This window comes from Chiloscyllium plagiosum, chromosome 20 (genome assembly GCF_004010195.1).
Source record: "Chiloscyllium plagiosum isolate BGI_BamShark_2017 chromosome 20, ASM401019v2, whole genome shotgun sequence".
Lineage (NCBI taxonomy): Eukaryota > Metazoa > Chordata > Chondrichthyes > Orectolobiformes > Hemiscylliidae > Chiloscyllium > Chiloscyllium plagiosum.
This window is the reverse complement of record NC_057729.1, coordinates 10,606,700-10,622,383: the sequence shown is the minus strand read 5'-3', so window position 1 is coordinate 10,622,383 and position 15,684 is coordinate 10,606,700. Positions and strand designations below refer to the sequence as shown.

Sequence of the window (15,684 nt, the reverse complement as noted above, 5' to 3'; positions counted from 1 at the left end):
TAGAATTCTGAGTAATTGGTATATGCTGGATGTTATTCAGTGTCTTCTTCAATGGAGTTTTGCCTCTGATTTCAGGGAGTGAAGGAGGTTATGTTACTAGGACAGAATGTGAACAGTTACTGTGATACATCAGAGGTTTCACTTCATATGAAGGAACCTACACATCTGAGCCGTGGATTTAATACCATATACAAGAATAAACTTAGAGGCTTGCGTTTTGCTGACTTACTGGATCAGGTCTCGAGAATCGACCCTGAGATGAGAATCCGTTTCACATCTCCTCACCCCAAGGATTTCCCAGATGAGGTAAAATGGTGTCCGTTCTCTTCTGTTCAAATGGCTGTAATAAAGTTTATCTGCTATACTGGTCCTATATGCAGTCCTGCATAAATAAATTTTGGCAGTGTGTCAGCAATTTAATGTTCTTCAGAGAATCTATTTTGAAACGGATGCACATGCTCAAATCTCTGTGGGAGGCATGTGCTTTGGTGCAAAGGGGAAGAAATCCAAGAAGAAATTGTACTTTTAAAATTCTAAGATTGATGCATTCATTTGAGAACATTCAACAGATTTTGAAATATTAACCCTAACTCTAACCCATTTCTACAAAATTCCCTCTATTGCAGTATTTGACAGGCTGTTAAAAGCTGGGAAAATGTGATTGCATTATGTTTCTATTTTAGTTTAATTACTCTTCACATTTTGATTACATTTTGTTAATTGTGAGAAAATATAATCTGTGCAACATTATGCCATTTATAGAAAGAATTCTACAAATGTACTGTTGCTATCTAGCTGGATAACTATTCATTTAAAATCTTTACTTTTCTTCCTTTGGTTCAATGTTGAGAGTGTACTAATGTGAAAACAGTGATTTTTTTTTCTCCTCCATTTTCACCTTCACAGGTTTTGTGCCTTATACAGGAAAGAGCCAACATTTGCAAACATATCCATTTGCCTGCGCAAAGCGGAAGCACTGCTGTACTTAAAGCTATGAGACGAGGGTAAAGTATTTTCTGCTAAGAATTTGTTCAAAGTCATTATGGTACAGAAAGAAACTATTATAGACTGGGCAATTACAGAGAATTTACTTCAGTGAATCAGGCCATTCAGCTCAAGTAGTGGGTACTGATGTTTATACTCAATAATGGAGATTATTACAGTTTTGGGGTGGGTTTTTTAGATCCATAACTGTATCATAGATTAAAACCAGTTCTCTGCTCTGCATGGCTGAAACTTCTGATACTGAATAGGGATTAGCATCACCGACTCCTCCACTAGCAGCATTTTGGGTATCAGCATTGACCAAAAACTTAACAGGACCAGCCACATAATGTAACAGTTATAGTAGCAGGTCAGAGATTGGAAATTCTGTGATAGCTACCTCATCTCCTGCCTCCCCTATATCTTTTCGTCATTTGCAGGCACAAGCCACAAGCATGATGAAATACTCCCTACCTGTCTGGATATGCAAAATTCAACAGCATTTCGGGCAAAACACACTTATTAGAGATCCACCATCATTCATCTCTTCCTTCATTGGCACACTGTAATTACAGTCATTACCATCTGGAAAATGCACTGCAGCAACTTGCAAAGGCTTTTCTAATGACATCCCAAACCATGCACCTCTACCATTGGGAACAAGAGTAGCAGAGGTATAAGAATGCCACCGTCTCTAAGTCACAAGCCTTTCTAACCTGGAAATTTATCAACGTTTATTCAGTGTCATTGGATCGAAATTCTGGAAGTCCAGAAGGCCTTTGACAAGGTGCCACAAAAGAGACTGCAAAATAAGATAAGAGCCTGTGGTGTTCGGGGCAAGCTAAAAGTGTGGATAGAGGATTGAGATAACTGACAGAATGTCAAGACTGGCAATAAAGAGCTGTTTTTCAGGATGACAGCCAGTGACTAATGGAGTTTCACAGGGGTCAGTGTTGGGACCACAACTATTCATGTTATGCAATAATGATCTGGATGAAGGAACTGAGGGCATTGTTGCTAAGTTTGCAGATGACACAAAAGGTGGTAAATGGAGGGGCAGGTAGTGTTGAGCAATTGGAAAGGCTGTAGAAGAACATGGCAAGATTGAGAGTGGGCAAAGAACTAATAGATGGAATATAATGTGGATAAGTGTAAGGTTATGTACTTGGGTAGGAAGAATAGACTATTTTCTAAACTGGGCAAGGCTTCAGAAATCTGAAGCACAAAGGGACTTCTGGTTCAGGATTCTTTTAATCTTAACATGTAGGTTCAGTTGGCGCTTTGGAAGACAAATATAATATTTGTATTCATTCCAAGAGGGCTGGAATACAAGAGCAGTGATGTACTGCTGAGGCTGGTCAGACTGCATTTGGAATATTGTGTGGTTTTGGACCCCATATCTAGTGCTGACCTTTAAAGGGGTCCAGAGGAGATCCAGAAGAATGATCCCAGGGATGAAGAGTTGCTCACATGACCAGTTGAGAACTCTGGATCTGTATTCAGTTAGAAGAATGAGGGAGGATATCATTGAAACTTATAGAATACGGAGAGGCCTGAGATGTGGCGAAGATTAGATTAGATTCCCTACAGCGTGAAAACGGGCCCTTTGGCCCAACAAGTCCACACCGACCCTCCAAAGAGTAACCCACCCAGTCCCATTTCCCTCTAACCAAAGCACCTAACACTACGGGCAATTTAGCATGGCCAATTCACCTGACCTGCACATTTTTGGACTGTGGGAGGAAACCGGAGCACCTGGAGGAAACCCACGCAGACACGAGGAGAATGTCAGTGTGGAATTTGCACAGTCACCCAAGGCTGAAATCGAACCTGGGGCCCTGGTGCTGTGAGGCTGCAGTGCTAACCACTGAGCCACCGTGCCGCCACGTATCCATTAGTCAGAGGCACTAGCACCTAAGAGCACTTGCTTCAGAGTTTGTTCCTTAATTGTCTTCAGAGCTGTAAAGGAACTACCCTTTAGAACTGAAGTCATGATTTTTTCAGCCGGAGGTTGGTTAATCAATGGAACTCATTGCTGCAGAAGGCTTTTGAGTGTATTTAAGATAGAGATAGGTAGTGTCTTGATTAGTAAAGGGATCGACAGTTATGGGGACAAAGCAGGAGAATGGGGCTTAGAAACAAATTAGCCATGATTGAATTGCAGAATAAAATTGATGGGTCGACTGGACTAATTCTGCTCCTGTAGCCAAGTCCCTGCCTAACAACAGCATTTTCGGAATTCTTACGATCTGCAACACTCCAAGAAGGTGACTGACCATCACCTTCAAGTATACCAACTAGCTTGTATCCTCTGTTTCTTTTGCCTTTATTATAGCTCCTGTTACATTCAGTTACATAACAACTCCTCCAACTTAATCTCTTTCCATCTTGAAAACCTCTTCTTGTACAAACTCGGAATGTTGAGCATTGATTTAACAGTCAAAATAAGTCTCTGCCATGACATGGAGAGCTAAGTGGCATAAAGGCTGACTTTCCTAAGAATCAGGACCCGGGGGTATAAATCCTACCTGCCAAGAGCTGCAGGCCACCATGAGATTGTGTTGTTGCTGGTAAAACTCTCACCCGGGATTTCATGTGATTGCTCAATCCCAGGCCACAGGTAAGTGACGGCCGAAGGGACCTTGCTAGTTGGAGTTCATGAGCAAGGGATTGTCAGCAAAGGTGGTGGTTGGCTTTCACCAACCTGCATCCCCATCCCAATACTGTGTCGCTTGATCAGGTACAGCATGACTTTGAACGAGTTCCACAAAGTCCTGCACATGTTTGCTTGTGTACCTTGTATGGGTAACCTTCTGCCTGCCTTTGGATTAGTACTAGCAGCAATGATATTGGAGCTGGATGGAAAAGTTCACAGATCCTTTTGCAATTCTTTAACTTGATCAGATTGGAGGTAGGAAGGTGATAAAATCCCCATAAGCATCTTTCCACCCAATTAAATCGATCCACGATCACTCCACCACTAACCTCACTACAGGGGTGACAATTAATTTCCATCTGAATATTTGATCAAACCTGCAGTCACATTCTTTGTTGTGCTGATTTGTGGATTTGTATCCTTCTGAAGTTCCAAATATTAAATGTGTTAAATGTTAGTCTTTTTGGTAGTCTTTGTTCCTTAATTGTCGTGTTTTCATTGCAGATATACAAGAGAAGCTTATTTGGAACTTGTTGAACACATACGTAGGATCATCCCAGGTAACGTTACCTTATTGATTTTCTGTATGATAAAGTAATTTGCAGGTTGTTTGTCAGTGGAAAACTGATTTAATTTTATGTGACTGCAGATCCATAGGGCAAACATGTTTTTCTGATGGTCACATGTAGATTTTGTATTCTGAAGGTTAGTTAGAGTACAGTAGTTTTGTGCTCAAGTTGATAGTTGAATTTATGATCCCTGAAAAGGTCATTATTTTTGCTTGTTGGTTGCTATCAGATACAAAGAATTATTGAGGTCACGTGTCAAACAATGGACATTTTTAATGTAAAATATTCTAAATGCTTAATTACCTAACCATGAAAAATAATTGTCATTTTGAAATTTGCTCTTGGAATATGAGCAGAACTGTAATTGTAATTAATAGCTTCAGATGATGCAAACAGGGGATCTGAGGTAAGGACCACTCATCCAATGACTATTATAAGGAGCTAGTAGGAAATGTTGGGGTTTAGAATTGTCAGACGGTGGCTCGGATAAAACAAGAAATTCAATGACTTTGGGGGATACCTTTAAACTAAGACATTCACCAGCAAAAGGAGAGATTACAATTGCCAAATGAATGTGACCAGTTCATGCTGAACGTTAGGGAAGTGATTGAGAGGCAGTAAACTTGCTGTGGGAGGGGCTGAGTGTCAAACAATTGCGGTGCCAGAGGAAAATTTCATAGAATTTGTGGAGTGGACTAAAGTAGGGCTCTGTATTGAGTGGTGATGGGCTGCAGTTATGTCTTGTCGGTGTTGGGTCTAATCCTATGAACTCAGTTGTCCATATAATGTTGCACTTCTCAGGCCACCCACAAATGCAGTACTATTCAATTTCTGAGGCTGTTAACTTTTTAAAATTTATTATAACAGGTTAAGTGTTACTGTGTTAATGTCATTTACATTTTTCTATAATTGTCTTTCTGAAACCAGGTATAAGCTTAAGTAGTGACATCATTGCTGGATTTTGTGGAGAGACTGAGGATGATCATCTGCAGACCATTTCACTTCTTAGAGAAGTGAGGTATAACATTGGATATCTTTTTGCTTACAGCATGAGAAAGGTGAGCTACACAGGATTATCAGTCTTCAAGATATATTTGAAAGAGATGGATAAAGCAGACCATTATATTTTGTGATCTCATAGACCCATTGCTATCATTCTTTTCATTTGAAAGCTGCTTATTTACTTTTGCTTTAGTTTAAGCAATTAACAAAAAATAGGTGACTTAGAGATACGCAGTTTCTACAACTTTTGGATTGTTTGCTAACTGTACCCTATTTCAAAACCAGGTTGCCAAAACTGGCAATTGTTTAAAATGCCTGAAGTTGCTCATTCTTTTATCTCAAATCATTCCTGAGCACATCATGCTCCCATACTCTGGCACTTATTGATTAAACCATTTGGAAGAGACAGCTTAAATTTCCCAGACAATCAGAGGTTAATTTTCTGAATTTACAATTCAAGCTGATTGTAAAGCCAAATGAGAACAAGCTTTAAATAGCAGTTATTTTTATGCTTCACAAAGATCCATTTCCATTCCCTTGTCTTGTCAAATTTACATCCAAACAAAGTGCTATACTTCGGAAAGTGGTTAGTGTGATGTACAATTTGCTGCATTTTCTATCTTATTGTAAACCTGTTAAGTATGGATCCTCTCTACTGTAAGATCAGGCACAAAAGTCTGAAATATTGTAATATTGATCGTTTCTAGAAGACACACTCTTACCATAGACTTCAGGACAGCGTTCCTGCAATTGTGAAACAGCGTCGTTTGGAAGAACTTATCACTGTGTTCCGAGAGGAGGCAGCTAAACTCAACTCTGATCTTGTTGGAAGTGAGCAACTCGTGTTAGTTGAAGGGGTATGTAGAATTAATATTAAGGATGTTTAAAGTGTAAGTTTGTCTTGTGACAAATTTAATCAATAAATACTGAAATAGTAATGTAGTCCAGATCAAAATATGTGTTGTCCAAAGATCCACAATGAGATCAGGGTCAATTATGAAGTCTTTGGCCAGTAGTAATTGGTTATAGAAGAATACAGCGCAGTACAGGCCCTTTGGCCCTCGATGTTGCGCCGATCCAAGCCCACCTAACCTATACTAACCCACTATCCTCCATATACCTATCCAATGCCCGCTTAAATGCCCATAAAGAGGGAGAGTCCACCACTGCTATTGGCAGGGCATTCCATGAACTTACGACTCGCTGAGTGAAGACCCTACCCCTAACTTCAGTCCTATATCTACCCCCCCTTAATTTAAAGCTATGCCCTCTTGTAATACCCGACTCCATACGCGGGAAAAGGTTCACACTGTCAACCCTATCTAACCCGCTAATCATCTTGTACACCTCAATCAAGTCACCCGTAAACCTTCTTTTCTCTAGTGAAAACAGCCCCAAGTGCCTCAGTCTTTCCTCATACGATTTTCCTTCCATACCAGGCAACATCCTGGTAAACCTCCTCTGCACCCGTTCCAGTGCCTCCACATCCTTCCTATAGTATGGCGACCAAAACTGCACATAATATTCCAGATGCGGCCGTACCAGAGTCTTATACAACTGCATCATGACCTCAGGACTCCGGAACTCAATTCCTCTACCAATAAAAGCCAGTACGCCATATGCCTTCCTCACCGCACTATTTACCTGGGTGGCAACTTTCAGGGATCTGTGTACATGGACACCAAGATCCCTCTGCTCATCCACACTACCAAGTATCCGACCATTAGCCCAGTACCCCATCTTTTTGTTATTCTTCCCAAAGTGAATCACCTCACACTTAGCTACATTGAATTCCATTTGCCACCTTTCTGCCCAGTTCTGCAGCTTATCTATATCCTGCTGTAACCTGTCACATCCTTCCTCACTCTCAGGTTATGTCAGGTTTTTCCACGTATGCACAAATGTAACATGAATGACAAACTTTTCAGGTTGAGTGACCCTGCCTTGGCACTGGTGCTGAGTAACGGGCACTCGACCCAAAACGTTAACCCTGATTTCTCTCCACAGGGGCTGCCAGAGCTGCTGAGCTTTCCCAACAATTTGTTTTTGTTTCTGATTTACAGCATCTGCAGTTCTCTTGGCCTTTATTTGGTGAAGAAGGTGTTTGATACACTTACCTTCATTGGTCAGTGCATTGAATATTGGAGTTGGGATATCATGTTGCAGCTGTACAGGACGCTGTTAGGAATTGTTTTGGAATACTGTGTTCATAGAGTCCTAGAGATGTACAGCATGGACACAGACCCTTCAGTCCAACCGTCCATGCCGACCAGATATCCCAACCCAATCCAGTCCCACTTGCCAGCACCCAGCGCATATCCCTCCAAACCCTTCCTATTCATATACCCATCCAAATGCCTCTTAAATGTTGCAATTGTACCAGCCTCCACCACTTCCTCTGGCAGCTCATTCCATACACGCACCACCCTCTGCATGAAAATGTTGCCCCTTAGGTCTCTCTTATATCTTTCCCCTCTCACCCGAAACCTATGTCCTCTAGTTCTGGACTCTCCAACTCCAGGGAAAAGACTTAGTCTATTTATCCTATCCATGCCCTTCATAATTTTGTAAACCTCTTTCAATTCTAGCCTCCTGCTATAGGAAGGATGTTGTGAAACCTGAAAGGGTTCAGAAAAGATTCACAAGAATGTTGCAGATGTTCGAGAGTTTGAGCTATAGGGAGAGGCTGAATCGGTTGGGGCTATTTTCCCTGAATCGTCAGAGGCTGAGGGATGACCTTAAAGGTTTATAAAGTCATGAGGGGTGTGGTACGGTGAATGGTCAAAGTCTTCTCCCCAGGGTAGGGGAGTCCAAAACTTGAGGGCATAGGTTTAAGCTCCGAGGGCTAGGATTTAAAAATGACATAAGGGACTACCTTTTCACAGAGAGAGTGGTAAATGTTTGGAATGAACTGCCAGAGGAACTGGTCAAGGCCGGGACAGTTAAAACATTTAAAAGACATCTGGATGAGTGTATGAATAGGAAACGTTTGGAGGGATATAGGCCAAACATGGCAAACGGGACTAGATTAATTTAAGATAAATGTTCGGCCATAGATGAGTTGGACTGAAGGGTCTGCTTCCTTGCGTATAATTTTGACTTCCCAAAGATGCTGAAATGCTGAGGTAACTTTGATACCAATACGTTTATCTACATTTTTGTTTGTAATTAAATGAAAACAAGGGCATGCTAATGTTTCTATCCACTTTAGTCTAATAATCCCATTCATTTGAACTGGCCGAGAAGCATTTGCATTTTGCTACAGATCATAAAACTCCTATAAATTACATAATTCCTTGGCAGAAAACCAATTCAGGTCGTTGTGGTTTAAGTCACTAATTTTGAGCTGGAATCATTCTAGTAAATCTCTTCTGCACTGTTCCATATGTTCATCCTTTCCAAAACGTGTGGTACCCAGAATTTCTGCCTTTGTTCATTCTCATTTCTGCACTGTCGCAACAGAATAATATATTGGGTTAATTAATTGTATTACTTCATGCTTTATTTCTCATTAAACTGTATGTCTTCAGACTTATCCTGAGCAATACAGGAGAAATCCACTGATAGTGTACAGGTTGTAAAACCAGTGCCTGTGGTGCCCGATAGCACAATAACCCGAGGAAGATTATCTCTACACTACTCAAATAGCCATTGGAAAGTTGCTGGTAATATCATCAGCATAATTAGTGTATGTTTTGCTTATCAGATTTTATTCACTTGTTTAAACACTATTCATACAAGAGGCAAAATCTGACCTGGAGAATAGGAAACTTGTGAATCGTTAAGTGCAGAAACTAGTCCCTGAACTAACAATTGGGAATTATTAATGAATGAAAGCATCCTCGTCCTAATTTGCCAGTCAGAAGAACTTACAGATAGACCAATGAACCCAGCAAAGTTGTGGTTATTTAAATAAATTGATCTTCTAGTGTAATATTTGTTTATAACATGTAATTTGAACACAATCACAGAATTGTTACTGTGCTGCAGCAGACCATTTGACCAATCATATCTGCACTGGCTCAATGACCATTTACTAGCGCCAATCTCCTACCTTTTCCCCATTATTTAGTGAAATGCTTTAAATCTGTGCTCTGGTTCTTGATCCTTTTACAATTGGGAGCACTTTTTCATTATCTGCTCCATCCATGATTCTTGATTTTGGAAACTCCTATCAGATCTTCTCTTAACCTCTCGTGACTGAGGAAAACAATTCCACCTTCACTAATATATCCTCCTCATTGATTCCAGCAATGCACAACATCATTCTAGTAAATCTCTTCTACACTCTCCTGAAGAATCTTGTATGCTTTATTAGCTGCTCTTTTTACCTACCCTGCCAATTCTGCATGTGGTCACCCTTTAGAATAGACCTTTTGTTTTGTGCTGTCTTCATGTTCTTTGTACCAAAAATGTATCATCTCGGAATCCTGGCATAGAACTTCATCTATCACCTGTCCACTCATGCCACCAACTTGTTGGTGTCCAGTTGAGGTTATGTACTATACTTTGCATATTTTTCAGTGTCCCCAAGTTTTGTATTGCCTGCAAACTTTGAATTTGCTCCCAGGTCTCCAAAATCCAGATCATTTATATATACTAATGCTGACCCTGGGGAACTCCTTCCACAGTACAAACTCACTTTAATTTTATTTTAAAATTCAGTAATTCTAAATGAAATGATTATTTTTGGTTTCAAGAGAACCTACACTTTTTTTTAAAATTCACTATTGGGACGTAGGTAAAAGTAAAATTAGCTAATAACCCACAGACACACATCAACATGTAAACTTACCTTGCTTTTGTTCTGATTTATTAGGGGCTGTTCTCTGACACCTGCTCAGGAGCAAGGTTCTCTAAGTCAGTAGGAATGTTAATGTGCCCTGAATCTCCTGCATGCTGCCACTCCCACCACCATTTTCTTCCCCCATGTCTGCTTCTACTGCCTCCCACACCCTGAGCTCTGTTTAGCTTTATTTTGCCAAACTTCAAATGACGCTGTTTTCAAAGAGGTAGTGTAGTTTCCAACAATCTGTCATTTTAGACAATACACATCCCAGTAAATTACTCTCCAGCTGGTATCAGAATTTTCCAGTCAATATACTCCACAAAGGCTTGCACATTGGTTTGAAGTTCCTGCTATTTGTCATAAAGCTACAAACAGGATTATTGTTCTTAATTAATAATTGGGGTCGGGGGTGGGGGTAGTTGTGGAGGGATAGCACAGCTTTATTCAAAGGTTGATATAGTGAAATGTTCAAAATTGAAACACCAGTAAATTTTTAGCAAATGACAAACTAAAAATACTGACTTTGGTGTTTCTTCCTGCAGTAAATATCTGGCATTTATAAATATGCACTGAGAACATATTGTTTAATCCTTACAACAATTGAGTTGATTTTCGTGGTATTTTATTCCACATTGGTCCAATGCCTAGGGAAAACATTCTGGTTTTTTTGCTTTGTGCCTCCATATTTAATGAGTTGGGATAGTTCCCCAGAATGTACAGTTAGAGAATGAAGGACTACGTTAACTTGATGTAGAAAATGTAACATGCACCTATTGCAAGTGTAATCCATAATGTAGGACTGGTATCTTATGCCTGCAACTCTTTTTGTCATAGTTTTAAAAACTCCATACAAAAACCCATTACCAGTTATTTCCTTTTTGTTTTACATTCTCAGACCAGTAAGCGATCTAAGATGGAATTGTGTGGAAGAAGTGATGGTAATATTAAAGTAAATTTTCCCAGCGTGGAGATATCTTGTGACTGGTCATCTGGAATGCTTGCTTCTATTAAACCTGGAGACTATATATTGGTGCAAGTAAGTGAATAATTAAGGTGTTTTTTTTTTAGGAATGCTTCTGATGTGTGATGCACATTTGAAATGGTGCCATTTCATGCAGAATTCAATATGTAAATATCAAGTGTGACTTGTATAATAATGGGTTTTGTAAGTCACAGATTGCTGCTTCAAAATCATAGTTAAGCAGTCTGTGTATCTCCCTTCACTAAACTACAGTGGAAAACATTACGTAAGCACTGTCGACTAATTCTCTGACTGCTTAGGAAGAAACTTTTTAAACAATGGTGATTTTTTTTTTAAAAAGTTTTTTGCATTTGAATTGGAGACCAGAAACTCTTATCTTTAAAAAAAAAGATACTATTGTGTATCTGTATTAAACTGGTTACAGCAACAAATAATTTATGTATCCTATGCTGCAGCTATCAGTGTAGTAATAAAGGACTGGCACAGTGCTGTGCAAGGGCAGATACTGCTATAACCATATTCTTAATGGAAATTTTAAAATGGCTGTGCAGTGCAGTGCTATTGACCTCTAGCATCACTGGGGCAACATGTAGGCTGGAATGAGCAAGGAGGAATGATAGATCCATTGGGCACTGCGGTGCATAAGTTGCAGGAATGGAAACTGAAACTATTGCAGGTGCTTTCTTTGACAATGTCCAAATGAATAAGAATGAAATCCGATGAGGGCAGCCCCAACCAGCTGGACAATAAAATAAAATGCATTGGAGCAGGATGGTGTGGTTAACTTTCAAAGGCTGTATACAGATTGAGGAGGAGTAGTTTCTCACTGTCCTCATATGAGTTAGGACAAATTTCCTGACTCGGACTTTAATAATGGATGATTGAAATAATTCTCAGCAAGCAGCGAAAACCCTAGGGTTGACTTTTATTTCCGAAGTTCTTAAGTAAAAATGAATGGCGTTTGACTGAAATTGTGAGCCTTTGACCCAGCCTGCTCTAAGATTCTAGCTGTACTGTCACCTAGGAGGTGCTTTAGAGCAGCTCAGGTTCATATGGTTACAAGTATATTTTTCTAAACTTTCTATCACTTGCAAAAAATATTGCATTCATGTAACCTATTATAAATTGCTTGCAATCATGGTTTTCATAAAATAAATACATTTCATAGATATTTAATTCACTACTTGTGCCTAAATTTTCAGATAACATCTGCCAGTTCTCAGAGTTTAAAGGGTACCCCAATCTGTCATACAACACTGAATAATTCAACAACGATGACATCTGAAAACAGGAAAACTGTTAGTTATGGACAATAACGTATACCCGGGATTGGAAATGTACTGCAAGATGATTTGAAGAAAGTATCATAGTTGTGCTCCTGCACTAGGAGTATTATTGAGAATTGCAAAGTTAGGACTTATACATTCTTTCACCACACAAGACATAGAGATAACCAATGCATTCATCTTTTTAAACTTCTGATCCTGACAATGAGTTAAAATCTGTTATGTGATTTTTAAATGTCAGATGCTTGGTATTACAATATCAAAGTATTGGCATGGAAGAAATGTAACAAATTGTTCTGTCAATGAGAGATGAATCATTGTAAAAGTGTTGCATATGTATTTGGCGATTAAAGAAAGTTTTCAAATTTTTGTATGTCGTTTTCTTTCACCAAGGGCCAGGCATTTTGCATCTAGCACTACATGATTGAGAAGAAATTGAAATTAGCGAGTTTGAAAAAATTTGTAGCTCAGGTTGAGGTTCTGGATGTGCTTTTGCTTGCTGAGCTGGAAGATTCGGTTTCAGATGTTTTGTCGCTTTACTAAGTAACGTCATCCGTGAGCCTCCTGTGAAGCGCTGGTGTTAGTGGATGGCACAGTGGTTAGCACTGCTGCCTCACCGCGCCAGAGACCCGGGTTCAATTCCCGCCTCAGGCGACTGACTGTGTGGAGTTCTCCCCGTGTCTGCGTGGGTTTCCTCTGGGTGCTCCGGTTTCCTCCCACAGTCCCAAGATGTGCAGGTCAGGTGAATTGGCCATGCTAAATTGCCCGTAGTGTTAGGTAAGGGGTAAATGTAGGGGTATGGGTGGGTTGCGCTTCAGCGGGGCGGTGTGGACTTGTTGGGCCGAAGGGCCTGTTTCCACACTGTAAGTAATCTAATCTAATGTCCTGCTTTCTATTTAAGTGTTCCGGTTTCTTTGGGTTGGTGATGTCATTTCCGGTTCTTTTTCTGACAGGATAGTAGCTGAGGTCCAAATCAATGTGTTGGACGCATTTCTTTATAAAGTATTATACTACACTTGCACCTAATGAGTCAGCTGCAGTCATTTCTGACTCATTTCAGTTGAGGATCAACTCCATGTGACACCAATACCTTACCGCTTTCTTTGGTGCCATCTCTACATGTTCCAGCTCTTCCCCTGCATTTTTTTGTCAACTGTGCTTGTTCCCCAGTCCCCCTCACAGCTTCCGTAATTGCAGTGCTTCCTGCTTTGCTGCATAGATCTCATCCTGCACCTTCTGCTCACAAATTGACTTCCTCCACCTTGACCAATCAATACTCCTGTGCCTTCAGCATCCTTTCCTGCAGGTTGTGTAGACTCCGCTCCACTTTCTGCAACCCTTCTGGATCCTTCCTCATTTTCTTCATGTGCTCCTTGGAATAACAGCTCTGAAATGTAAGCAAACCAGCATCCATCCACACCAATCACTGAGAAATGCTTCAGCTGGTTGTGGTCAGTCAGAAGGGGTAGTCTGCAGAGTAGAGTGTCCAGGGCCTTCAACAAACTCATCCTTCACTTAACAAGTCAAAACCTTTGCTCAATGGTTACACTCTTGTCTCTGGGTTCGCACACATGTAAGGTAACCCTGGTAGCTTCAAAAAGCAGCAGGTTCTCCTGATCAGTATGTATGTCTCAGATTAGCCCAGATTAGCTATTTTATACTATTTGGGGTTTATGACATTTGCTATAAGCATAATATTGGTTGCTGAATTGCCATATATATTACAAGCATGACCACTTCAAATTTGCTAGATTAACTGTACTTGTGAAGTGTGGAGGAAGGTGCACTCTTGTTAATGCAAGTTTTTCTTGACTTTTCTAATCTCTCTACAAAGTCCTTCTGTCTGTCTTGCCTAAGTCAAGAGCTGTACTTTCTGAGCACTTTGACATCCTTCTGGTCTAAATGACTCTCTGCTGTCATCTTGCACCCCTGGTGGAGAAAGAAAATTTCTCACAAACTCTAATCTCCTCTTAACTCCAATTGACCTTTTATTGAAGCTTCTGTCGATCTAATTTACAGATGTGAGAAATGCTGCAACGATCAGTTATTTAATATCTCGGTACTTAAGGTTAAGCTAGCCCAAATGAGCATGTTCTGTGACTGACCATCAGGCCTACTCTTTCTGACTAATTATATTTTTTATGGTGTGTACCAAGTTTTATTAAGAGTGGTGAGAATGTGGAACTCAATACTTCAGCGAGTGGTTGAAGTGAATAATATAAATGCTTTTAAATGGAAGCTAGACAGGCATACCACAGGTGATGGGATGAGATTACAATGATAAACTTAGAGGCTTGAGGAGAGCACAATTCAGCACAAACTGCTTGGGCTGAATTGTTTCTGTAGTGTGCATTATGTAATGCCTGGCACTGGTGATAACTCCTAAAAGCAGAATCAAGTTTTATGAAACTAGAATGTAATTTTGTAGGCAAATTTACAGAACAGACCATTGTCGGGGAAAAATAAAATCCGATGCTAAATTAATCTATTATTGGGTAGGCAAGTTCTTACTTCATACCATTCTGACTTTGTAGTTGGTATTTAACTGAACTCTACATTTTAAATTCTGTTAGTTACTAAGCTTCTGACAGGATCTCCAATGGAGGTGTTGGACTTAATTAAGCTAAAACTGGATTCTCATTAAAAGAGGTAATGGGATTTTTTTAGGAGCGCATAGAACTCGCAAATTTAGTGTAATTTACAATAGATTACCAGAGTAAGAGAAAATTTAGGGTTGCGAAGAAAGGAGTTCTTTTGCTTTTGCATTTCCTAAACTACTTTGCCCTTAGGAACTGACTTATTCTGAAGCTAGTTATTTGGTGAATACGTGGTACGTGACTAATGTTTATTCGGTTTCTAAGGTTTATCGTACAGCAATTGGTGACAAGGTTGACAAAATATATAATAAAGTAGTAAATGTATAATTGAATAAGTAGTTCTTAAAACACTTTAAGCGTAATAGAATACTGTTATTGAGTTGTAGGTGTGTACTCTAACTTTGAGAGTGAAAGCTGGCAAGGACTTAACAAGCGCAGAGTATGCTGAAAAATTTAAAAGATGTAATGTGGCTGTGAAACAAACAGCTGGAGCTGAGTTGCCATGGTACACAACAAAATTGAGTTTGGCCTATCGGTTTAAATTCTGCTGCAAGATACTAGAATCGAATGAAATTTGAATTTTAATGTTTTTGATAACATCAAACCAATGAGATGATCCAATGTTTTGGGGTATAAAAATCGAGCATTTTGAACAGTTAGCCAGAGTGGCAAAGAGCACCATACTGTCTGCAGACCCCCTCTCTAAAAATTAAATTGTCTGCAGGCTGCTCTCTGAAAAGGTACCTTTTCATATGAAACCTGTGCAGCAGAAGACCAAAGAAAAAAGACAGGAAGATACCAAGGAAAAAGTGACACCCA

The 15,684-nt window shown here is 39.8% G+C and overlaps 1 protein-coding gene across 1 annotated transcript in view; it reads left to right on the top strand.

Moving 5' to 3' along the window:
* cdk5rap1 (CDK5 regulatory subunit associated protein 1) overlaps positions 1-12,637 on the top strand; it is a 28,121-nt gene extending 15,484 nt beyond the window's left edge. The window contains exons 7-13 of the mRNA XM_043710176.1: positions 76-306; positions 907-1,004; positions 4,145-4,200; positions 5,137-5,267; positions 5,919-6,068; positions 10,896-11,036; positions 12,185-12,637. Of these exons, the coding sequence (XP_043566111.1) occupies positions 76-306; positions 907-1,004; positions 4,145-4,200; positions 5,137-5,267; positions 5,919-6,068; positions 10,896-11,036; positions 12,185-12,298 (921 nt within the window). The 3' untranslated portion in view covers positions 12,299-12,637. The remainder of the gene's footprint in view (positions 1-75; positions 307-906; positions 1,005-4,144; positions 4,201-5,136; positions 5,268-5,918; positions 6,069-10,895; positions 11,037-12,184) is intronic.
* The last annotated feature ends 3,047 nt before the right edge of the window (positions 12,638-15,684 follow it).